The sequence below is a fragment of the Coturnix japonica genome, chromosome 4 (genome assembly GCF_001577835.2).
Source record: "Coturnix japonica isolate 7356 chromosome 4, Coturnix japonica 2.1, whole genome shotgun sequence".
In the NCBI taxonomy this organism is placed as follows: Eukaryota; Metazoa; Chordata; class Aves; order Galliformes; family Phasianidae; genus Coturnix; species Coturnix japonica.
Window position 1 is genome coordinate 10,546,731 of NC_029519.1, and position 25,627 is coordinate 10,572,357.

General features: G+C 47.9%; 2 protein-coding genes and 1 long non-coding RNA gene across 8 annotated transcripts; all 3 read right to left on the minus strand.

The window, feature by feature from the left end:
• Positions 1-2,309: 2,309 nt before the first annotated feature.
• Positions 2,310-7,585, minus strand: LOC107312816. Its single transcript, XM_015860551.1, has 9 exons — positions 7,549-7,585; positions 6,249-6,521; positions 6,045-6,161; positions 5,214-5,315; positions 4,951-5,073; positions 4,644-4,736; positions 4,226-4,318; positions 3,780-3,823; positions 2,310-3,200 (listed from the first exon to the last, which is right to left on the minus strand). Exons 2-9 carry the CDS (start codon positions 6,433-6,435, stop codon positions 3,108-3,110), a joined length of 852 nt encoding a protein of 283 aa, XP_015716037.1. The 5' UTR covers positions 6,436-6,521; positions 7,549-7,585; the 3' UTR covers positions 2,310-3,107.
• Positions 7,586-7,796: 211 nt separating this feature from the next.
• LOC107312822 lies at positions 7,797-16,448 on the minus strand. Of its 4 annotated transcripts, none has more exons than XR_001554640.2 (4): positions 16,135-16,448; positions 11,767-11,816; positions 10,987-11,100; positions 7,797-7,931 (listed from the first exon to the last, which is right to left on the minus strand). It is a non-coding gene; the product is annotated as an uncharacterized LOC107312822 (long non-coding RNA). The 4 variants fall into 4 exon arrangements; XR_004307035.1 differs by lacking the exon at positions 16,135-16,448 and adding an exon at positions 11,904-12,058 and having other exon boundaries at positions 10,987-11,112; positions 11,666-11,816; XR_001554646.2 differs by lacking the exon at positions 16,135-16,448 and adding an exon at positions 11,904-12,046 and having other exon boundaries at positions 10,987-11,112.
• Positions 16,449-16,895: 447 nt separating this feature from the next.
• LOC107312815 (vascular endothelial growth factor receptor 2-like) lies at positions 16,896-25,231 on the minus strand. 3 transcript variants are annotated; one of them, XM_015860549.2, is made up of 10 exons: positions 24,653-25,227; positions 22,831-23,169; positions 21,713-21,982; positions 21,019-21,135; positions 20,375-20,476; positions 19,802-19,924; positions 19,549-19,641; positions 19,237-19,329; positions 18,977-19,034; positions 16,896-18,419 (listed from the first exon to the last, which is right to left on the minus strand). In XM_015860549.2, the coding sequence occupies exons 1-10, from the start codon at positions 24,696-24,698 to the stop codon at positions 18,368-18,370; spliced, it is 1,293 nt and encodes a 430-aa protein (XP_015716035.1). In that variant the 5' UTR covers positions 24,699-25,227; the 3' UTR covers positions 16,896-18,367. The 3 variants fall into 3 exon arrangements, 2 of the variants coding, with proteins under 2 accessions (XP_015716035.1, XP_015716036.1); XM_015860550.2 differs by lacking the exon at positions 24,653-25,227 and adding an exon at positions 24,409-24,569; XR_001554631.2 differs by lacking the exon at positions 16,896-18,419 and having other exon boundaries at positions 19,012-19,034; positions 19,549-19,636; positions 24,653-25,231.
• Positions 25,232-25,627: the final 396 nt, after the last annotated feature.

Sequence of the window (25,627 nt, forward strand, 5' to 3'; positions counted from 1 at the left end):
CTGTACACAGTGGATGTTAGACTCCAAATCCTGTCAACATCTAAGCCCAAAATTGCCATAGAGCTGACATGGAGAGGAGCAGGAGTTGGGAATGGAAATCAGCACTACAAGAACTCAGTGGGCTGTGTAGGCCGCGGTGTGGCGCTGTCCAAGGTACTGCCGTGCTCCCCGCTCCGGCTGTGGACTGCAGCAGGGTAGGAGTGTGCAAGCAAGAAAATAAGGTCTATGTTCAAAAAGCATACCCTGCACACAGTGATCTAGGACATTTTTGTTTCTTGACCTTTGAATATATAATTTGTGAAGGGAAAAAAAAAGTCTGTCCTTACCTCTGAGTGATTTGGAAGTCCTCCATCCAGTCCAGCATACACACAACATGTGTGTAATGCTGTCAACATGGCTGCCTCAAAGGTGTGCTAAATAGGAATGTTTTAAGTGATCTTGGAAGACAAAGAAAATATTTTACCTCTTAGGGGAAAAAAAGAAGAGCTTAAGAAGGCAAAAGGAGTCCTGTTCAGAAGCATGCTGACATGGAGCTTGTCAAACAAACACACCCACATTTCAGTGATCGATTAGGAATGTGGTGTGTAACTCTTCTAATTCCCTATGAAAGTGAAATTCGTATTGTTTCAAGTTGAAATACATTGGTGTTGGACTCTTCGAGCAGTGACATTTCTGCAGGCAGAGAAATTCTGCAGGCAATACCAAGCTCTGTACATTGGGACTACTGCAGGATGTTACATTTACCTGAAATTCTGGCAGTTATTCCAGAAATCATGAAACAAAACGACGGTGCAGGTGATCAGGACTGTTCTCTGTCAAGACACTCTTAGGCAAGAATGCTCCTGAGTGCTCCAGGCATCAACACACCACTGCTCTCATTCAGTCCTTAGAAAAATAAAAGCTGCTTTTGTGCTTCCTCCAGGTTTGGAGAAAGCTGAAATATAACTAAATCATTGTTATTGCTGGGGGAGAAGGGGACGATTTCTTATGAATATGGACATAGGAAACATCAACTTTGTACTGGAAGGTGGCCATTGGGATGCAAGGTTTGTCTGGGTTCATAAACCATCCAGTGTGGGGATGTTGTTCAGATGCATGGCAGGCAGCAGCTCCTTTCTACCCAAAATGGTCCATTATAGAGCAGAAGGCCTTTTTCCTGTCAGACATAAATAAAAATTCTTCTCAAACATGAATCAACTTGTTAGTGTGCAAAGTGAGTAACTGCCACATGGTGCATGCAAATAGCTTGCAGGCCTTTTGGTTCTTCTTCGCTCGGAGGAAAACTGCTGTACTGCTCTTCCCCTCGCTGCCACGGGGTTGTGCCATTGCAGTGTCTACATCCCGGCTCTAAGAACTTCTGCCTTGGTCGTCAGGAGGCATCTGCACAAGGAGACAGGGGCTTTCCCTGCCCTGGGGATGGGATTGTGGTGACCTGGGGCATCGCTGAGCTGTAGACTTGGATGTTTAAGGCTCCCTCCCACCCCCTGGACTCCAAAAACACGGTGCAGAGCTTGCTGGGATAGAATCCAACCCCAGAGCTGGGTCCCAAAGTGGATGGTGCTCCCTCTGCATGGTGGGAACACAGGCAGAAAGATGCACGTGGGATGTGCTTATCAGGGCAGCTGTAGCACAGTGATGGAAATAGTGATCTAAGTGGGTTTTCCTTTTTTTTTTTTTTTCTCATGAATGAGCATGTTAGTGAGTTGGTGTCCAACCCTTTGACCACACTGAGTGAACAGGACTTGTTCTGAGCAGCACATACACAGATCACTCCAAAAGTAATGCCTCATATGTACTTACATGGAAACTGCAACCAATAGAAAGAGCACAGAAACAATATTTGACAGATAAAGTAACTAGCTTGAAAGCATTAGTTTTCAGCATGGTCACCACCATTAGCTATGCGTTTTCACCAGCAGTGAATAAAAGCCTGCACGCCATGCTTGTCAAAACGCAAACCAGGAGAGGTGACCTGCTGTACTGTCACAGTACACCACCCACCTCCTCACTGTGCTCACATACACTGCTTGGTCTCCATAAACGTTCACCAGGTTCTGGATGTCAATAGGTACAATTTTTTATCCACATCTTTGGTCACACGTCCTTCCATGTCAGGCACCATTTGGTCAGGCTGCCCCTCTGCTGCCATCTGTCACACAGCAATAACATGTAATGGAATACTGGTGGGAAGGTTCGACTTCTTCTGCTGTCCTACAGACATCTGCTTCTACCATCGTGGGCCAACATCATAAAATAGGTGGCATTGCTGTCAGGGTCGTTCTTGTAAAGTATATAATATAGCTACTGTGTATAGGAAACAAAATTTATTTCAACTTTTCAAACATTACAACATTGTTAAGAAGCAAGCAATAAAACCATAAAACTCTTTGGATACATGACCTTGGCTTTGTGAAACTGATGCATCAGGCATCAGACTGTTTGAGCTTAATGTCTGATTGTAACTCAATACACCCCATTTGAAAATTCACAGGTAATGAATTCACATCGACTGAAAATGGAGTTTCAAATGTTGATAATTTTTTTGCAATCTTGAAGCCTATTCTCAAATTTCTTTTTCAAACCTGAAAGCAAAGCTGCATATTTTTCACCGTTCACAGGACTGTCTTTAACCAATGTAACAGGATGCACACAATTACTTGCTGTAACTTGAGTTAGCGCTGCACCCTCGCCTTGGCCTGGCGTCAGCCCAGACAATGCACATTGCACACTAGGTGGGACAGGGCTGGGTTAGCGGAATGGAAATCAGCTCAGGGCACTTGAGGTCGCAGACACTTTAAAAGCCATATAGAGTTCTACCGCTAAGGCACACAGGTCAGTGCTGGAGCTCACAATGGCTGTAGCTGTAAGGCACCATACAATAAGACAACAAGAATGCAGCTCAGGAAGTGGAAAGCAAAACAGGTTAGGAATCTTCTGAAGTCAAAAAGTACTGGCCCAATCAGTGACAAATAGCAATACATCATAGCTGGGACAGCTAAGTCAGCAACATGTATCTTCTTTTACTCCCTCCCTCTTTTTTGGCTGAATTTTTGCCCCAAGCTCTGCTAGAGAGCAGACAGAGCTTGCAGTGCCTTACTGCCTTTTTTTCAGCCTGGATCCTGCCTGATGTTGTCTCCAGGATGCTGAAGGGACAGGTTGCTCTTCTTGTCTTGGTTTGAGCCTCGATCATCTGCTTTCCCCTGCAAAAACATTGGGTTGAGCTTTTAGTGTCCATAAACCCCTTTCACGGGCCATAAACCCATTGGTGTGCTGTAATCCCCTTTAGTGGGCCATAATCCCTTTTGCTAGGCCCTAATCCCCCATGGCACTGAGATCCCAAAGTATGACAGGGCTGCCCAAAGGACTCAGCTACAGGACAGGGAAGGGTTCGCATCCCAGAGCCCCATGAAACATAAATGCAGGCTCTGAGGCATGGTATTAGGCACTGAAGGGTGCAAAGTGAGGGCATGCAGATGTAATGATGATGCTGTGGAACCATGGTTTCCCTCACTCACAGCTCTGTGTTTTGGAGGAGGTGTGGTACAGGAGCCTGTTTGTACCCAAACTGACATGCACATTTGGCATGAGAGCTCCTCACAACATGTCCATGGGAACACTTACAGTACGGCCAGAGGAGACTCATGGTGACCCCCCCAGGGCAGTGACCAAGTCTATGTCACCCTGCAGGAAGGCAGGTGGGTGCACATTCCTCATTAAATAATGAGGACTTCTGAAAGCAATAGCAGGGGAAGGGGACACTGAGGCAGGCAGTGAATTACTTGGGTGTTTGTCCGTGTGCTCGCATCCATCTTCTTCTTGTAATCTGGAAATGAAGGACAGGGCATAAGCTGCTGACTTTCCAACACAGTGTGTGCCTCATGGGGCACAGGAAGGAAATGGGGCTGCAGGGTGCAATGGGTGTGAGAGGCTTTCATTTGGCAGGACCCCTGTTTTCAGAAACACAAGATCTCTGCTTCAGATGGAAAGCAAGAAGGCAGCACAGAAATAGATACCCACCTTGCCTGCAAGCCCCGCACCTCTAACTAGCCATCCATTGGCTTTACCTTATGTAACATGTTCTCTGTTCTGGACTCTGAAATGCTCTGCACACCCTGGGAGGGTGTGCGATTCCCCTTTCCTTAGGAGCCGCTGCCAGAGCATGAGAGCTGAGCCCAGGATCTTGGTGACAAAGCAGCTATTTAGGAAGTGAACCATTGGTACTCACACTGGAGGAAGAAGAGCAGCAGCAGCAGGAGAGCTCCCAGTACAGCAAGGACACAGCTGGAAATCACATTAACTGGCTCCGAGCAGCCACGCTCTGCCAGGGAGACAGCAAGAAGTGTCAGTGGTTGCTCTTCCTTCCCCCTTAACCAGCTCCAGAGCTGGAATGTCCCAGATGAGGATGGAGAGGAGCATCCTTAGATTTCACATATTTGAGATCCAGCGGCAAACCTTGCCCAGCTATTCCCTCCCTGCTCAGGACATGGCTTGCCTTGGCAACAGTGAGTGCAAATCTCCTTCCTGAAACACCAGCCTGCAAAGCCACCTGTAGAGCCTCTCCGCCCAGCCCTGCAAACACCCCAGCCCTCCCCATGAGGAAGGCAAGCAAGTGCACATGCAGCACAACCCCAACTAGCCCTTACCATGGACCTGCTGGAAGATGTGGAGCAAGAGGCAGGAGAATGACAAGTTGGCTGCCATTGTCATGGGTGTGCTGTGCTGGATGACACGGGGGCCTGGAGAGAGAATTTCTGATGGATGGAGGGCAATGACGAAGAGGAGCTGCTACAGGGAGGAAATGGACATCAGTGGGGAGCAGGGAATGGGCACTGTGCATGGAAGGGATCCACAGCAGCCTTCATCACTCCTGCAGCAATACCCTCAGAGACTGCCCCTGGGCTCTTATGGGGCATTTAGCACCAGGGGTTTATGTCCCCACCAGCAACTCACAGGTCTGGGCTGGACGCTGGGTGAGTGCTTCTGGTCTGCACAGAGAGATCACAGCAATCATCACCATAATCATGACTGCAGCAAGGAAGTAAAGCCCATGCAGGATGAAGGCAGCAGAAGGACCTGTGGGAAAAAGAATTAAACAAAGAACTGGGATGGGAACACTTGTCCAGGCTGAGGCTGAGCAGTGAACCCGAGCAGTGATTTCTACCAATCAACTACCAGAACACTGGATGAGGATGCACAGCTTCAGTGAATCTTACCTTCTTCCCGCATCCAGATGACAGAGGTGACAAACAGGAGGAGACTTGAGATGCCCAGCAGCCCTATGATGGGTTTAGTTAGCCATGTCCATGCTTCTTTTCCTGTTAAAAAAGGTGATCAGACTTGAGTTGGAGCTCAAGAACTCACTAATGAGGTCCAGCCTGTGAGGGAAAATGAATGCAAGCACAGATTTTCATTGTAAAGAATCAAATCCCCAAGGTATGAACCCCCAGTGACAAAACCTGGTGGACTTCAAAGGATTTTGATGGGCTTACAAGGATTTAGTTTGACTCTTTCTTCTGTCTAGGTCTTATGGTTTGCTTTCTGATAACCAAAGTATTGGTTGTCATTGAAGCACCCGCATTAACCTGTAGGTTTGGGTATGGATGCACAGCATTAGGCAGAATCCTGACCCAAATGCCAGTGAGCTTGGTCACCAAAAATCAGTGCCACATGGTATTGGGTCAGCTCTCGGCACCTTCATGCAGGAAGCTCTTCATGTCCTGCCCATTCTGTTTCAGCCCAGGGACACCAAAGAAAGCAGAGGAAAGACTAGTATGCTTCACATAATGATACCATGGCATGCATTGTATACATAGTGTAAGTAGCATGATTTCTCACAGATCCATTTGGGATTAAATGCTGCTAGGAAGCTTTATTTTCCATGCAATATACAGATACATAAGTAGTAGTTATGGACTCCATGAACATTGAGCAAGGTTCCTCAAACTACCAAAGTGAGTTAGTAGAGAAAGTCTTTCCTGCACCCTCTGTCCCCTCCATGACATGGAGAGAGGGCTCAGTTTGGGGATTTGAGTGTGGGCACTCACCGAGTCTGTGCGCCCCTGGCTTCACGAGCTGGATAACAAAGCTGATGGCAGCAATGACAGCGAAAACCAGTGCAGCCACTGTCATCCTCAATGCATTATGGAGAGGAGGCGAGAGACCTGCAAAGTGAGGTGAGGGGAACTAACACTGAGGACAACTCCGAGACATGTGGCAAAGCACTGGCCCCACTGCAGGCTGATGCTTACCTGTTATTGTGAGGTTGACGGTTGCCACATTCCAGCTTACAGCATTGCTGACATTGCAGGAGTAGGAGCCACAGTTTGACCTCCCTCCCTTCCTTATCCACAATTCAGTGGAGTTCTGAGTGAGCTGATAATAATAATTTTGTGGGATAAGGGAATGTCCATCTTTCTTCCAGGAGACAGCAGCCATGGTTCCATTGGGCAGGAGGCAGATCAGCTTGATGTGAGAACTGTTCTGGTTAGAGATCTCCAGGAGCTTGGGCTGGGGCACAGGCTCTGAAAAGCAGAGAATGACATGGTAGCACTCTCTTGGATTGCCTCTGTAAGAGATATTTACGGCTAATGGTAACAATCAGGCCCCCTGGTCCCTAATGCATAGGGCTGCCTATTGGGCAGCAGTCCCAACCCACTAGGAAAGGGAGACCCTCTTGCCAATTGGTTGACGGAGGAGTAGAAAGTGTTCTAAAACACTGCTTGTCTTCAAATATGTATGACAGAAAACGTCTTTCTCTCTGATAATCAGTGAGACAGCCACTCACTCTTCCCTCTTTAAAGCCAGACTTGGCTGAGTTGCAAGAGCTATGAGCCCTGTTGGGAGAGCAGCATCTTCCCACTTTGCAACTCAGCCTTGGTTCAGGCAGGAAATACCACAGGAGCAAGGTCATTACCACAAAGTTCAACAGCTGCTGCCATCAAGCCATTATGCCATACCAAGGATGCGCAGTACTGACTCTTGGAGGTCAGGCATGGCACCCCTGGTTCAGGGATAGCAGCCTGAAGGAGGTGCCAGGTAGGATTAAGCTGGGAAGTGATGACAGGGACCTTCTGGACACTTTTCTCCAAGAGAAAAGGGCTGCTCACACATAGTAGTGGTGTGGTGAAGGATGGGGCATAGGAAAAGCCCACTCCACAGCCCCTCCCCCTCCTAGCCACACAACGCCAGCCCTGGACGCCTGTCATGCCCGGCAGGTGTTGGACACTCGCACACTGCGCCCTCTCTCTATTGAGCTTTCCACATCCACGCACCACCCGCTCTACGCCTCCTCTACTGCTTCCTAACAGACCAAAGCAGCATTCCTCTTACCGCGCACTTCAACCCTCCTGAGAGCAGCTGCTAACGCTGAAACAAGGAGGTACATGTTAAGCAAGAGGGTGCCTGTCTCCTGTCCATGTCTTTCAAAGCTGTGATATAACCTGAAAGTCCTCCAGTCCAGTTGGGAGGATGCACACTGTAGTCCCATCTGTCATACTCATGGCAAATCTTCGTCAGAGCAAAACATCCTTTCAACCTATTTTGACTTACTGATCACTTCCAGGATAGTTGTCCTAGCCCTGCCTCTGCCCCACTCCCCGACCCCTCCGCTCAACCTCGCCTCTGCTCTTACCACGCTCCACTCGCTCCCCTCCGCACTCGCCCTCGCCACGACGCCCACCCACGAGCCATTCGTTTGGCTAAGCAAAACCCCTCTCCGCCTTGCGTATGGCAGTTAAACAATTAGATCGCTGTGAGTTGGCAAGTAACTCTGAACCACCCAGCATTGAAAACTCCATCTATGTATTCCCACTCGGTGATGTTCATATTGCTGATTGCCGGTGCATGCAGCACGACAGAGGATCCTTCTGCTGCAAGTTTTCGTTCTGTCATTTCCACTGCAAGGGAGGAACCCAGCAAATGCAGCAACACATCTGGAAATAAGAGGGATGCCACAGCATGGTAGGTTAGTTTAAAAGAAAAGCTGAACTACAACTTGATTGGTTCACAGACCCTTTGATTCCTTGGCCCCAGTTATGACACATTGGATTTGCTTCTCCCTTTTTAAGATAAGAACACATCACTTTTGTAGACCCATTACATAAGTGTTTCTTAGCAAGCTCAGACAGGTCTTTGCCTTTGGAAGGAGAATAACAAGGCTCTGGACTCCTAGGGTGCAACATGATGGAAAGTACAACAATTACAGCAGAGCAGTAAGATCCCAGGCTGCAAATATTGCAGATATGATCAAATGCAACAGCCACAAGCACAGAAATAAAGCAAGGAAGCTACCTACCCTTGGAAGAACTCAGGTAGGCAGGGATCTCCAGCAAGACACCCATGTCTCCACTGCCAACCCTTAAATGAGGTCTGGGAAGGGGTGGATCCTGGCTCCATCCCATCTGGTCATTCAGGTACATTACATGCACCTGAGCTCCCCTGGGTTGGCCCTGCCTCCCCACCAGGTGCTCAATGACCATTTCAAGCCATGACTTTGCATTTCTGCTATGCTGGAGGTTACTGTTCAATGGGACCAGGCTCAGCACAGCTCCACCCCCAGGCCTCATGCTGTCCCAGCAACAGGACCTAGCAGTACTCAGGCACAATGGTGCTGCAGCACCTGCTGAGATGTTCATTCCTTGACCATGACCGCTGACTTGCAGAATCAAACTCCATAACCACAAAGTAGTTATAAAGCAGGTATGTTTAATGAGTGATGCGCATACACCCTGGTGCATGGGGGATAGCTCCACCTTACTTGCACACCGTTAGGACAAAATGTGCAACAGATATAGGCTGAACTAATACATAATCAATAGTTTGCAGGAATTTGGATACATATTCATTACATTCCTGAGACTCCATTAGCATGCAGTCCCTCCCCCCTTGCGCATGCGTAGTGAGTTGTGGGGGTGGTCGTGGGATGAAGGCTCATCATCTTCCTCACCGTAAACTTTCGACCCTTCAGGAGGGGCACCCCCCAAACTGGTTCCAGCTTGCACTGTGGACATCTAATCACCACACTGTTCTTGGGCTGTTCCACCCTTATCTTCATGGCCTTCATCCCCTTGTTTTCTCAAACTTAGCTTCTGCAATTCCCCCTCTCTCTGTTCCCCCTTAACATAAACTATCTGTAACTACCCTTTGCCTTAGTGAGGCCCCCTTTCCCTTTCTGTAGCAAAGTGTTCCCTTTTCATCTACTATGGGGTCCTTTTTCACTATTCAGTTCCCCCTTTTTCTTTAATCTAGCAGGGTTTCCACCTGCTGCATCATTCTATTCTTTCTTGACGTGTCCTGAAATAAGCCCCGCTCTCTACCTTTTGTCTCAGCTCATGTCTCTTCCAAACCTCGTATTCCCTTCCAGTACCTTGGTACAGACACAAAAGACATCTTATAACAACACAAGTAAAACACACCAAGAGTAGCAAGGTGATGCAGGCTAAGAAAAGCTGTTTTAGTCATCCTAAATTTGGCAACTAGTAAGTTTATCCCATGATCCAGAGAAAACTATTCCCCAATCGGTGTTATCCCTGCCTACTCCATGTTGCAATGCATCTTTGGATAAACAGGATATCTCCTTTTGGATTGTCCATCAGGCATCTGCAGCAGCATCCTCAATTGTTTCTAAGGTTACAGAAATTTTCATACAGTGATACCCCCCTTTTCTTGGGAGTTCTGTGAACTCAATTTGCCATTGTTGCCCTGGAAGGCCCTCTCCCGTGAGGCCCACTTGTGCCCTGTTCCTGGTACTGTACTTTGTAGTGTTGGCTTCCTTTGGCCAAACCAGGCAGAAGAGACATCCCTCAAATCCAGAAGGTAAACTCCACCTATTCATTCCTTAACTTGGTTGATAAAGTGCATGGATTTTCCATCACTGAGTGTATCCATTCAACAATTCCATTACTTGTCCTCATGTCTTCTACCAAACTAAAGCACTTGCTATCCAAAAATTTAGCAAATTGGCAAAACTGGAGTTTTGTACTTGGATTCCCATTCAATTAGTAATTCAAACTCAAAAAAATTATCTATTATTTCTTTTATCCTTCTACAGTCACATATCCTCAAAGGGCACCACTTTACCCTGAGTGGGTGAGCTCTTGCTTTTAACTTGTATTTAGGGCTTCATTTTTAGCCCTGATGCCCACAGGATCCCTGGGTCCTATGGCCCTACTCTAGCACCACAACAGTAACAGCTGTTATTATTCTCAATTCCCTGAACATCTCTGATTCTCAATCAGGTGTTGTTTTTTGTTTGTTTTCTTCTTATTGTACACCTCTCTTCAGACCTGACATCCCTGTTTTTATCTTTGCCTTCCTCAACCTTTGTCCTTCCCAAACTTTCTCACTTTCCAAACTCTAATCATTACATTTCACCTCCTCTCCAGAGCCATCCAGTGCTGCCCAGATTTCAGATTTCCCAGATCTCTGCACATGAAGGCTATTCTCACTTCCAGTGCCCTGTCCTCTCCACCTTCCCCTTTGCTGTTTACAGCAGCAGTCTCTGACCCTGGCTCCCTCTCCCACTCTGAGAGTTCTGATTGCAGGGGAACGGTGCGGGGGGGTTGTTCTCATGCCAGCACAGATAAACTCACTTTCTCTTTAACCCTTTTTCCTCTGTACACTATTCCACTATTTGTACCCTCAGTTACACTTCCACGTACCCTCAACTATACTTCCGTATGCCATTAACAACTACACTTTCTTATACCAGCAAAACAGTTTGTCCCATTCCCTTCAAAACCCACAAATCAAACAACACAGTTCTTCAGTTTCCATAAACACCCTTACTACCTTATAACTTTCCCTTAGCAATCCATATCGTTCAGTTATAAACCTCTCGCCACAGAGCCAGCACTGACTGACCCACCTCCCTTACACCTCTTCGCAGGCAGAACACAGTATCACATCCCAAATTTGCTGAACCAGAACAGCTGCCCTGCAGCACCCAGCCCAAGGATGTGCACAGCTGAGTTCCTCTCTCATACTCACAGTGTGTGATGAACATGGCCAAGAACTGCGGGTGTCTTCAGGCCTTCATTAGGTCTGAGCTGTGGTCTGCAGTGATGTGCCCTTCATGGGGTTCTCTAGGAATAGTGTCCCCACCTGCAAATGACACTACAAAAAGCATCAGCACCTTCCACTGCTGGCTGATGGCACTGAGACCAGCACAGGAGCGCTACGCTCTGCACCTCTTCCCATGCACTGTGTATTTGCAATGCTGCAGCTCCACACTGTCCCTTTGGTATTCGTTTATAGAGCTGCTGGCCATTATGGTCATGTTCCATGCATATACTGAGGCACTTTTCTTAAGCTTGAATGCTTTCCCTCATCTCCTCAAGATGACTAAGCTGTTGAGTGGTTGCAGGCACTGCATCTCCTTATCCACCTTAATGACTTGGAAAACCTCAACCCCACTTCCATCCCAGCCACTTCTCTCCAAATTTAATGCTCTTAGCCTATTTGAGTGCTGTCTCATAATTCTTTTAGCTTTTGCTCTCTGGAGTTTCTGTATTTTTAGGAGGCTTTCCTTCTTTACTTTAGAAACTCCAGTATGCACAATGCCAACCTGTTTGCAAGCCAGATCTCAAGCACAAACTGTCAGTGCACAATACACTTTGCAGTGAGGTGCAAACATGCTCATTGGACAACACCTGGCCTCTTCTGTTACCTTAATCTTCCTCCAGGTATTTATATGTCAAAATAGCCCCTCCAACAATTGAACTGAAGATGAGGTCCTGTGCTGAATGCTGAGCCCACTTCAGTCATTACCTCCTGGCAACATCCAGTTGTATTCCATGGGCCCTAGTTCAGGGCATCATCTAAAGGAAAGGAAGAAAAAAAAAACATTTCAGTTATGGAGCTGCTCCTGGACCACTCTGAGCCCATTCCCTGCCCAGCATCCTAACCGCAAAAGTAGCCAAAGCCCAAGGAGAGAAGGATATAAGCTGGGTACATCATGTTCAATCCTGCAAAGGAGAACTCCAGTCCCAACTGTCCCCAGCACCCAAAGGGCTGATGACTGTTCTGTGGCTTCCGCCCTGATCAACGCACTTCAGGAAATGAGCTTTTAGAAGAAATCACGTGAACCTCTGTGCACTGCATTATGTGAGGCAGAGCGGCTGCTGCAGGCCACAGAGCCCTGGTGGCAAGGCTGAATCTGTATGCACGCAATCAGGGCTGCTGGTGGAGCATCATGGGCTCAAAGAATATCTCCTGTGAATTTTCTGATGTGAAGAGGGAAATGAGGTCTGTTATTCCTCTGCAAAATGCCTGTGATCTTGGAGGACAGTATGGGACAAATGGTTGTGGGAGTGCTAATGCAAAACTCTGCCACTTTCCAGACTTTTCTCTGGTTGAGGCTTTTAAAGGGAAACAAGAAAAATGTTATTTACTGATATATGCAGCTATTTTAAGGATGTGAGAGCAAGGGTTATGGAGGACACAGGCTCTGTATAGAGATGAACAATTTCTATTTTCTAAGCAAATCCCAGCTGGCAGGCTCTATTTCCCAATATGGGCATCTGGGTCTTAGAGTTCCTCCCAGCTCCCCCTGAGCACACAGGGAGGGGCTGAGGTTCGCCCCAGTAAAGAATAAGTCAAGTTTGAAAGAAAGGCTCCTCTAGAGGAAGGATGAAGGAAGAGACATGAAACATTCCAGGCCACAGTTAGTGTTGTCCAGGTACCCAGGCAGTATCACTTCTTCACCACCACGTAAGTCTGCAATCAGGCATGTGATGCAGCTCCTCTGCAAATTGCTGCTACCCCTTTAAAAAACAAATCCCTCCTCTGCCTTCTCTGACTGTGATATGGCGAAATTAAAGGGGCCCCCTGGGAAGGAATTCATGTCTACATCAGCTTGTTATGTCCAGGTGGTGTCTCTGAGGAAGTCTGTACCAGGAACCGAAAATCACCTCCTCTCACGGATGTTTGCTGTAGTGTGTGATTGACAGCAAAGGCTAAAACTTTCCACAGGGGCAGAGGTTGGAAGAAGTTTTAGCTGAGCATGGAGAGGGAGGACAGGCTCACAAAGAGAGCCTTTTGTTAGAAGGCAGTGATGCTCCCCATTGCCGGCCTCACAGGGAGCCATGAGAGGTCAGGCAGTTTGGCACAGAACGCTGTCTGCTGCCGCTCTTTCATGTGGGCATGGGTGATACCGTGACCCAGAAGCTGGAACGTGAGTTGGGTCAAAGAAGAATATAAAGCCCTGGAAGCACAAGTGGAAAACGCTGGTGTGCAAGTTATCTTCTCCTTTTTGCCAGTGGGAGCAGTAGTCAACATGGATTTTCCACGGGGAAATCCTGCTTGACAAACACAATAGCCTTCTGTGATGTCATGACTGGCTGGGTAGGTGAGGGGAGAGCAGTGGATGTTGTCTACTTTGACTTCAGCAAAGCTTTAGACACTGTCACCCACAACATCCGCGCAGGTAAGCTGAGGAAGTGTGGGATAGGTAGGCAGACAAGAAGGCTGATGGGCAGAGCTCAGAGTGCTGTGATGAGCAGTGCAGAGTCTACCTGGAGGCATTTAACTACTGGTGCTCCCCAGGGCTTGGTACTGGGTCTGGTGTTGCTTGACATCTTCATCAATGAACTGGATGAAGGAGTAGTGTATCCTTAGCAGGCTTGCTGAAGATACAAAGCCAGGAGGAGTGGCTGATACAACAGAAGGCTGTGCTGCTGTTCAGTGAAACTTGGACAGGCTGAGATCTGGGTCGAGAGGAAACTGGTGAGGTTCAATGAGGTCAAGTACTGAGTCCTACACCTGGGGAGGAATAACTGGGTAGATCGGTATCAGTTATGGGCTGACCTGCTGGAGAAGGACCTGGGTGTCCTGATAGCCAACAGCATGGCCATTAGCCAGCAGTATGCTCTTGTGGCCAAGGCCAATGGTATCCTGCAGAGCATTAACGGGAGCGTGGCCAGGAGGATGAGGGCAGCGATCCTCCCTCTCTGCTCTGCCCTGGTGAGGCCATATCTGGAGCACTGTGTGCAGTTCTGGGCTCCCCAGTTCAAGTCAGGGAACTTCTATGTCCAGTGGAGGGACACAAAGATGATGAGAGGCCTGGAGCATTTCCTGTATGAGTAAAGGCTGACAGATCTGGGGCTGTTCAGCATGAAGAAAACTGAGAGGAGATTGTATTGAAGCTTAGAAATATCTAAAGGGCGATGCTGTGGTTTAGCCCAGAAGAATAGAAAATTAAAAAAAAAAAAAAAAGATGAAGTAGAACTCGTGCGTTGAAATAAATATATACATACTAAGAAAGAAAATATAGTAATGCTAATTATACACACACACACAGACAAAACAAGTGATACACGAGGCAACTGCACCCCACCCGTCAACCAATGCCCATTTGCTCCGGAGCAGCAGCTGCTCCGCCAACTCCTCTCCATTTTACACAATTTTTCTTCATAACAACATGTATTACAGAACTCCCCTGTGGTCAGCTGAGGTCAGCTGTTCTGGTCTCATCCCCTCCCAGCTCCCTGTGCCTCCCTCAACCCCTCACTGGCAGCACAGAGCCAGAAGCTGAAGGTTGAGAGGTCTTTGGCCGCGTGCAACGTTGCTCAGCAGTGATAAAAACAACAGCCTGTTTTCAAAACAGATTTTATCCTAAAGCCAAAACAACAGCATAGCAGACACTGCCCCAGTGAAACCAGACAGGCACTTCCCTGTCAAGTGGGTGAGGGGAAACAGGCTCGTTCCAGGGCTGTGCAATAAGAGAGCAAGGAGCAAATGGCACAAACTGGAACCTGAATGTGAAGAAAACCTTTTTTACAGCAAGAGTGACAGAGCATTGGGACAGGTTTTGTGATCCTTATATGGGGCAGTAGCAGAAGCCACACCAATAAACAGGAAGACCATGAGGAGAGGGGACTTCCTTTTGTAGCTCAGGAAAAGAAACATTCTCAAGTTCAGGCAACTAAAATGAAACTGCAGCCATCAAAAAAGAAACCAGACGTTCTGCACAGATGCTGCTCAGTGAGATGGGCTGCTATCAGCAACGCCCAGGCAGAACCAATGTAGTGCTGGACTGGGCCAGCACAGAGGGTGAGTGAGGGGGGTAACAGCAAGTCAGTGGTGGGATGGGCAGACACTAATTATCTGCCCTCATCAGGAGGTGACCTCCTGCATACAGCCTGTTACACATCATGCGCTGAATTATGTTGTGATGCACATCAAACTGAAGCACTGGCACACACTGCCTTCGAGCTTGCTGATAACAGATCTTTAACATGATACCAGCGTGTATGATTGGGTACAGATATGGATGGAGCTGCTATATACAGGCAATATTTCTTCGTGATGATAGGTTCCCTGTTTTGAAGCAATTTGCTGCAGAAGCCATTACCTATGGACTTCCCCAAAAGGAAAAAAAAAAAAAAAGGAGAGCGACGCAAATGGTCCCACAGCTTCAGAAGGTTAAAACATTAACAATCAGTGTGGGAATCAAATGTTGTTTCTGCATTTAGAAATCAGGAATTTAGAAGCAGGAAACACTGCTGAGAGAAATATGGCCCTCAGCCAGTTACTGAACAAAAGAACAATCAAAACCAGTGGTAGAAAAAGAAAAGAAACTGAAAACATCACTTGCAGGCAGGTATGCAGCAAGAAAAAAGAAGCTTCATCCTCTGCAAGCAGCTGGAAGGGGGGGAAATAATCATCTAAACAGGAGCTTGATGCAAAACTGCAGCCCTAAGCCCAGCTATGAGCACCTCTGTGTGCAAGGGGGCTATCCCCAGCCTCACAATCAGTGATGGAGGGATGGGGGACACCAGCCAACCAGCAGGGTTGGACTAGTTCCTTGCTGAAGCTGGGGGAGCGCTGTGCAGGCAGTGATGGGTGGTTTGTCAGCTCTAAAACAGCTTCAGAAGCGCTATAGATTTGCTATTTATAAGGCTGCACAAGAGGGAAAAGCTGAGCTAGAGGTACAGAACCGGGTTCCCTATAGGGGAGAATGGAAGCACAGTGTGGGAAGCAGTACAGGGTCCCCCATCCCCATAGCTTCAGTCCCACGGCTCCATCCCATTCATTCTAACCATACCCCTTTTGCTCTGCCCCTGTTCCCCTCCCCAGCTCTCCCCCATTCTCTACCCCCAGCCCCCTGACCCCTTTCGTGCTTTTGTGCTCACTCACCTCCTCTTGCAGCTCATCTTGAAAAGGCTCCTGCTTTCACTATGCGCGGTATTGTTCGCCTTCAGTATGGGCGGTACCTCCGGGAGCCACCCACAGCACGCAGCAGTCTGATGTACTTCTCCTTTTAGCTTCTCAGGAAGCTGCGGGGTCACAACGAGTCCACCATTTGCCTCAGAAGGCCTAAAGACGTTTTCTTAGGGTTCCACATATATTGCTTTAAGAAGCGGCTCACTATGACCGAGGAAAAAACAGAAATTTCCCGAACTGGGGAAAGGTGGATAAAAGTGAGTGAAATGTCTGAGTGCTAAAGCAGATGGTGAAGAATGGGAAAGTAAGCGGGCACTCAACAATCTTAGAATCCACTTAGCACGCCCAAAGGCACATTGGCATACATTAATGAGTCCTTGAAAGAGCAGTGTACCGTGTATGCATGTTTTAACTGTGTAAACATGGAGCTTGTGCTTCTCAAGTCACCTGATAGCTATCGGGAGGAATAAAGGAAAGCCATTTCCTAACACCACATTGGAGTTAAAGAGTTTTCTCCCTGGATTTCAGATGACGGCTCCTGCAGAGGATGAGATGCACTCAATTGAAGAAGCGGATGCAGAGAGACTTAAGAGCAAAAGTTTTATTTCCATAAAGCAGGTATTCTCATGGGCAGCACTGGATGCACTGGACCTGCTAGAGGCCCTTAAAGCTGCTATGCCCTGCTCCCTTCTTCTTGTCAATGTTGCATTGGGCAGGCAGAGGGCTGATAACCAGCACAACAGCTTAGTCACAGGCAGCAGCACAGCACCCTGCTGGCAGCGTGTCCCAGGGCTCAGCATCTTCAGCAGTGCCACCAAGCTGGGATAAGTGGCACCAGTGGTGATGCTGGCATCTAGGGGGAGCTAAGTGGGCTTGAGAGCAAAGGGAAATACAAACTGCTGCCCCTGGGGAAGGACAGCCCTATACTGGGGCACTCTGTGCTGAGACCAGCATCTCCTTCCATGGTCTGATCATTGCATCCCACAGCCGGCCCTGGCTTGCTAGATTATATAACTTTCAAAAGCTTAATGGTATTGCAGAGAAACCAAGACTGCTAACAAAACTAAGCAAAGACAGAATATTGATAGATAATTTCATGTATCAGGGCAACAGGAAAGTGTGACAGGTGGCAGGCAGATAGACAAACACAACCTATGCCCCTGAGAGGGGGTACTGCCACCTGTAACCACATCCATCAGTTTGCTGTTGCAGGGAGATTATTTTCCTTGCAAAGGGAGGGTTTGTGTTTGCTTCCCCTCGGACCAGCTGCGAGGAACCCTCATGCAGAACCTCGAGCGCTCAGCTACTGCTGCTTGGGGTGAACTGAAGAAGAGAATTTTAAAAGCTATAGAAAGGAACGAATTCTTAACCCTCACCGCTAAAACAGATGCGGTCTGGCCCAGCAGAGAATGCTCTCGAGTGCTGGCAAAAAGCTGAATATCACACTTCAGAATGCTGTTGGCTGCCTGGAACCAGACCTCCACTTCCCCATGCTGCAGTGTGGGCAGGAAATCCTCTATGCAAACAACGCTCATATTTGGCCTACACACCACTCTCCAAAACACCACATATTTTCCTTCCTGTGCAGAAAAAGCCAGCAAGGATCAGAAGAGCCATTGTCAGTCTGTGACAGGCAAAGTGCTTATACAGAGTAATTTGCATTTCAGCAAATACAGTTAAAGCACAAGAAATTATCTGCAGGCATAGATGCTGCCAGGTGAGAACAACAGTCCTTAGGTGTGCCCTCTCATTTGCACAGGTCTTCAGGAGGTGTGCAGGGAGCACACAGAGCTGTGGATAAGGGGGAAAAGAGCCTGAACCTGCCTTGTAAATCACCTTGAAGTCACCTGCATGTGGAGAAGAAGCAGTCAAGCTTCTTGCCCTGTGTGGCAGCAGGAAAAGGCTGGAGGGGCCATGGTTGGTTACCTACACACACACTCAGAAACATACACAGCCAAATTAATGCCATAAACTAGTGAGAGATGTGCTTGTAACTAGTTCGAAGGGCATTTCTCTAACTCCGAATCTGGTTTTAAAGCAGAAAAGAATGTGCATTAGAAATCCCAAGAGCTGTGTTGAAAGGAAAGACTGAAATGATTCGTTTCATTGCTGTTTACCACCAAGATATCACAGGCTCAGACCTACGAAACCCAGATCTATTAACATGTTAAGCCAGCCACACAGGAACAGGAAATATCGCCAATGCCTAGGAGATTAAATCAGGATCCTTGCTGATGGGCAGGGACATCTCAAAGGACCTGGAGGGAAGAAATGTCTCATAGTGAGGGTGCTGTGTAATAGAGCAGGTTGCTCTGAGAAGTCGTGGGGGCCCCATCATTGAAGGTGCTTAAAGTTATGTTGGATGGGGCTTTGAGCAACCTGATCTGTTAACAGATGCATTGGACCAATTGATCCTCAAGGTCCTTTCCAACCCAAACCATTCTGTGGTTCCACGTGCTGACCACCAGTGGAGCCACAGGTGTAGCCCAGTACAACCCCATGCCCCAAACCTTGCACATCTCCAAACCCAACAAGACCCTACACACAGCTGTGACAATCCTTCCTCCAGCTCAGGATGGCTTTAGCTGGGGCACAAAGAAGCTGACAAAATCTGTGCATTGGATTTGCACTGAGTGTGGAACCAACCAGAGCATCCCATCACAAACCCAGGGTGAAATCAGGGGCTAGGAGGTGAGAGCTGGTCTTTCTTGGGGTCTAAACTTTGGAACAAGGCATGTGTTGGTTTCCATATCCCACTCTTCACTCCAAGAAGATATTTCTGGATTTACATGGGAAAAGGCAAAGAAGGCTGTACCTTTCCTTGTCTGCACAACTGGAGTTGTGTTCCTGCAGCCACCCCTGTGTGGTGTGATCTGTGAAGAAACACATCTGCTATCAGACATCATTGAAAGCAACCGGAGGGACAGAGCATGGGGCACTGAATCTGGGTCTGGGATAGGGAAAGGGTATTGTCACCAGAGAGGTTAGGAGGACTTCTCAGAAGGAGAAAAAACAACTCTTGAATAATTCACATTGGTGCTTGATGGGCTGAAGGAAATAAGAAGGGGTACTTACAACAGAGGAAGATGGCAAGGATTGGCAGGGCCAACACTGCTGCTGTGCTGACCACAAGGGTGGTGACATCCATGAATGCTGCACAGCCTTCTTCTGTGGTCAGACAAGGAAAAAGCAGCAGAAGACTCAGTCAGAAGGAAAAGACAAGGAAAAAAGCAGTTGGCCACTATGAAAATATGCTTAAATACACTTAGGAAAAAGAAAAAGCAAATCTCTGGAAAAACAACAACAAACAACAACTTGATGGATTTTCTGGAGCAGTCCCAGCCCTGAATGGTAGAGCAGGAAGGCTACGGCAGACAACTATCTCACCATGGCGTTGGTGGATGTTCTTCATGTGGAAGCTGCTCGTCAGCACCACCAAGAGCACCCCTCCTGGAGCAGCGTAGCCCATCGTGCGCTGTGCTGGCCATGGGAGGGACAAGAAAGAAACGTCAGAGCACGCTCCCATAGGTGGACAGGGGCTGCCAGAATGAATTAGTACATGTGTGATATGATCTATGGCAAAATAACCCCCTTTATCATATGGTTTTATCTCCATTCTTGCCTTACTTGAACAGCTCACCTGCTGTGCTTTTAAGCTGGACGAGCTTTGTAGGCTGGAATGTCACGGTAGAGGCCACTAGGAAGGTGATGACAGTCACATACAAAAGGAAAATCTCTGGCAGTATGACAGCAACAGATGGGCCTGGAAGAGAACAATGCAGAGCTGAGCACCACTTGTTCCATTTGCCTACCACCTTCAGGATTTTATTAATCTCCATCATGTCCCTTTCTCACCCTCCTGGACTTTCCAATCATCTCCCATTTCTCCCCCCTAACCTCCCCACCCCAACCTGCAGCTCTATTCCTTGGTCATTCTAAGTACCCTTCTGCAGTTACCCATGAGGAAGACTTTGTGAAAAGAGAACAACTGTATTAGTACTATAAGTGAGTGTCTAAACCATATGGTGCTTTCTCACATTGCCCCTGAGGGGTCCATTTACTCTATGAAAGGCCCTTCTCCTCTCCAGCCAACACACAGATGGATGTTCATCTCCCATAAGGTTCCTACTCCAATGATTACTCTCCATGTTGTACCCTTCATGAGGGAAAGAAGTTGTATCTGCACTGCAACACTCTCAAAAATACCTCTTACCTTCTTCTCTCATCCAGAGCAGCCCAGCAGTACCAGCTAAGATGGAGGAGATGCACACCAGCACACAGGTGTAGACACTGAGCCACCTCCACAGCTCTCCCCCTAGACATCAGAGCAGAGTGGAATGACATCTGTGTCCCCCCAGGCTGCCCCACACCAGTCCCCAGCCCTCCTTTTGCATGGGATGCAGCAGTGGGGTGCCCCTGCCTAGGGTATGGGTAGGGTTGACCCACTTAAAAGAAGGAATAGCTGTAAAGAGCTCTGCAATCATGGCACAGAGTATATAAAGTACTTTATTAAAATGGAGTCTTAGAATAACAGTGCTTGGAGATGCTACAGTTTTCTGTTCAAGTGTCTCTCAGTCACCTCAATGCTCTGAGCAAAATTAGGTAAGGATATGGCTAGGGTTCAACCCAACCTGAAAACATAACAAAATCAGTTTTCTCCATTAAAACAAACAAAAAAAAAACCCATCAACCAACAAGGGTTTACTCTTAAGGCAGCCCTCCAGATGAGAAAGGGAGATGTTTAGTCATCAAGAAGAGTGCATGAGTTGGTTACCATCTCTTCCCACAGCATCACTCCTCTCTCAGCACCACTGGAGGATAAAACTGGGTGTTCAGCTGTCCCCAGCACAGACTCACTTATTCTTAGCTTTTCAGACTGGCAGACAGGAAAAATTATGCCCCATCCTGAGACAGCAGCAAAGACCACAGCAACCACTGAAATCCTCAGCACATCCTGCAAAGGAGGGGAGAGACCTGGGAAAAAAGAGAAACAGTCTGTGAAGCTGGGGGCAAAATCACAGTGGAATCAGCATGGAGAGCTCTGGTAGGCCATGGGGCTCATGGCTAGGTCGGACTTCTCAGTTTACCCACTGGTTGCTTTGTTTCTGCTGGATGTTCTGGTCCATGAAACATCCAACTGGGAATTAATGTTGCCTACAGGCACCCTGCCCACCACTCTGACCATATCCTGCCCACTGCTATCTTGGCCAAGCATTGTGGTGTTGATCTAGGCTTAGGGACATACTCTAAGAAGGAATGGCCAAAGTCTTCTGCCCATCACACCAAGATCTGTGGCTTGGCGCCAGCTGGAGGTGGTACAAAAGACTGCAGATTGCTTCCTATCATCCTATAATGAGTTCTGGTTGACAGCACGCGGGCACCCTGGGTGGCAAGACCTTGGGAGATGGAGGAAGAAGAATGAAGTAAGCAAGGGATGTTGGAGACTGGTGGAGCAAAGGAAGAGCATTGGGTTCTGGAGAGCAGCATCTCTCCATGTCTCTCAGTGCAGCCCATGGGAAGCTCATTTTTTTACCACTATTTTAGTGATCACCTGCAACAGTGACATTCAGGGAAGTCTCCTGCCAGCTTATTCCATTGCTGGCATTGCAGGAGTAGGAGCCACAGTCCGACTTCTTTGCCATCCTCAGGCGCAAAACACTGAGACTTCCAGAGAGGTGGTAACTTCTGTTTGGGGGAAGCATCTGCCCATCCTTTTTCCAGGTGAACATGTCTGCCCTGCCCTCTGCCACTTCACACACTACCTCACCGCTTGCCTTGGCCACCAGGCCACTGCTCCAGAGCTGAGGGTGAGACACGGGCTCTGGAAAGGAAACAGAAGCACCATCATTTATCTCAGACCTGAGAAGGATGATCCTCAGTGTGGTAGTGTTCATTAAAAGCATCCTTGAATCTGCAAGGATGCCATCGCAGGTGACTTTTGCTGGGAAGTCTTGCACTGCACAAGGTTGCTGGGCTTTCTGGCATTTGTTTATTTATTATATTTGGGTTAATACAGCACGTTTAGTAAATGAGGGGGCAAAAAAAGAGGAAAAGGAAAGCAAATTTCTCTGCAGCAGAGAAGTTGCAGTAACATCATGGCAGCAGCATTACTAGAACAAAAATAGCCAGAGCAAATTAAGGGAATTGGCAAGAGCAACATCAAGAAGGGACTTGTGTGTTAATTAAAGCATGCTCTTGTCTCTGCAACAGCACTCTGTGCCTGGAAATAGTAAACAACCACAGACAGCATGGTGCGTGGGAGAGGACTTTGGCGGCTTCTCTATAAAGACCACCCTGCTGGGCTTCACTCCATTAGTGATGCCAGCTTCCCCTTGGAAATTATGCTGCATGGATGACACGGCCACAACACTGCCAACCTCTCCATCACTTCTCAGAGAGCAGAAAACAAGGGAGGGAAGAGACTTTATAGTAAGGATCGAGCCCTTTTTCACATCTAGATGCTGCAGAAGCATCACCACATCTCGTGGTCTCCCAGAGTTCTCAGGGAAGGTCTCTAACCATGTCTGGTCCAAGCTCCCCATGACTGTCCTGTTCAGCTTAGCCCAAATCTCTTCCCCAAGCCCTTTTGCTTGGCTTATAATCCATATATGTTCAAAATCATTGCTTGCATCCATTACCCCACTCGTCTCTCTCATAGCCACCACTTACTGAGGACATCCAGCAAGACAGTCAAGCTCTCCCTTTCTGCTCGGTTGACAGTCACTTTGTAGATGCCACTGTCGCTTTCCTGGAGGTCCTCCAGGAGGAGAGATCCATTGGATGCATGCAGATGGGCTCGTGCAATGTATGGCATGTGGATGGTCAGGTTGTGCCTCTCATACTGCAGGATGGGGTGGGAAACAGTGCCATTGAGGCGCTCCCATTGTATGGAGTGGATGAGTGTAATGTTAAGAGGCACCACAAGCAGCACTGAAGAACCCACCACGGCCACTCTTCTCTGCAGGGCTCTCTCCACTTCTGCAGCTTGTTTAAAAGGCACCAGCAGCCCTGTATGGGAGAAGAAGATGAAAAGAATACAACCCATGGAGATGGAGCAAGTCTTGGGAGTGGTACTCACTGTACCAAGGACACATAAGTAGCATCTAGACAGCTTGGTCTTCATGTCTCACGACCCATTGCCATCAGGCAGTGTGATATCCCATCTGGAGCTTATATTGGACAGTCTGACAAACCTGCCTGGAGACCTTTTCTACTCAAGTTCTGTGCGTTAAGGTGGCTTTCCCTACCAGTCTGTGTGCAGAAGGCACTTTCCAAGCATCTCACTCCCAGTTCCTGATGTAGTTTGGAACCAAAAGAATCTATTTGCTCCCACCCGAGAGGGATAGAGATGCTTCCCCAAAATGTATGTCAGTTTATGGGCTTTTCATGAGGCTTTGAGGACTTCAAAGAATCACAGCTCCCAGACCAAATGGAACAGAAAGTTTTCAGGGAAAGCCAGGCAGAAATAATGGCTAAAATCTTGGCTTGTAAAGCGGAGTCCTTACAAACAAATAAAGATGATGAAAGTAATTAGTTTAGAGTAAGAGGAAATGAGAGGAATGGCATTTGTTTACCTAGAAAGGATAACAGTCCTTTGAAATAAATGAAATAAAGGTTATTTTTTATCCAAGCACAAACCTAATGAATTACTGGTGACACTCCTAGCATAACAAACACACCCACGCCTCTGCTGATGGAAACTCCAGGATTTCTGTTTGAGGCCCTCTTCCCCTCAACAGAACAGCCAGGCTAATGCTGAGCATCCTTCTGGAGGTGGCCCGAGGTGGGGAGCAGCAGCAGAGACCCAGCGGGCAGCACAGGCTGTGCTTCCTCCACCATGTCTCAGTTCCTGTCCCGATGAAAGCTGTTGCTGCTCATTCCCACTACAAACCCTCCTAAAACCCATCCTTCCTGAGCAAACTTGCTATTTCCCTTAGTAACGGCACAGGATAGAAGTCAGCCATAAGAAGGCAAACAAAACAAGCCCAGCTGATGGTTTTTCTAGTTCTCATACTGGTAACCTATAGAAACAGCCATCAGGTTTTATTCCTGTGCCTTCATCACCTGAGAGATGCGTGCAAGAATAAAGAATAAATGACCTTATAACAGAAAATCCCCTTGTTAGAGAAGAACACTCTTCACACAGCATCAACATGAAATAAAATACTCCATTACAAACGTCTTTTTACAAGAGCAGTAGCCCAGGCTCATGTGTTCTCACATACATTGATCTCTGCATAAACCTACCTGCAGAAAACTTCTAGTCTCAGTGCTATTCTCCTGAGCTGTTTCTATCCCCTCTGCCTTTCACTAACAAAGCAGAAATACTCTTTCCTTGCAAGACAAGCATTTAGCTGACTTTTAAAATGCCTGACCCTTTATAGACCAGCGATCCCCATGCATAACTGCCCAACTTCTTACACCTGTGCTGGTGTGCCCCAGGTGAGGATTGAGACTGGAGCCCACTGGGTGGCATTAAACCCCCATTTACCTGCTAGGAGCACGCCCAGCAGCTCCACGGGGTGGTGCAGCAGCATCCGTCGAAAAGATTCAAAATTGCTGTATTTAGAAAATACCAATTCCAAGTTAGGTTAATGCTTACGAGGAGCTGGATGGCCGGCGCTGTGCTCTGGAGGGCAGTGCCGAGGCTGGGCTGGCTCCCAGCTCACGTCTCCCCCCTGGCTGCTTCTCTCTGCCTTTGCTGCCGCTTCTCCTCCTTCCTGGGAGGTTTCTGCCGGCAGCAGCTGCTCCCGCCCCAGCGCTGTGATGTCCATCCCGATCCCGTCCCCGCAGGGAGCGGGGCACCTTGTCCTAAGGAGCCAGGCTGTGCCCCGAAAGAAATGCAGCACTTGGTGGCCAGGGCAACCCAGGGAGAAGAGCGCACCCGATTTCAGGAGGGGCTGCTATTTCCATTCTGAAAGCAATATAAATTCCAGATGAGGTCAACAGATCCATTTCCACTTCTTTCCTGCAGCTCGTGCATCTTCCCTCGGATAGCATCCCAGTTTCCTAAGGTGGTTTCTCACCCCCTAACATGTTTCTATCGGGGGTTTTCTTCTCCACCAAGGCAGATGTAGAATAGGATCACTCGTGTACCACAAGCTTTCTCCAAGAGTAATTTCACTTTAAGGGAGTGTGATCTGAAGGAGCACCTGAGGACAACATTTAATGGTCAGAGAGATGAGAGGCTTGGGAGGTTCTTGCCCTGCTGAGCAAGGTCAGCTCAATCTGACTCCTCTGGGTCATCAAAACCAGAGTGACACGGATGCTGGGACCAGGCAGCGCAGCTTTAGGACATGATGAGTGGATGTCATCAAGCCCAAAGGAAGCACCACCAACATGTTGATGTCTAGCTGCTCCATCACCCCTATCCATGCTCCATCTGAGCCATGGAAACTCATTTGAACCACCTGTTGACACCAACCCTTTTCTGACCCATTGTTTGGCTTTCATATTTTGCTGTTTT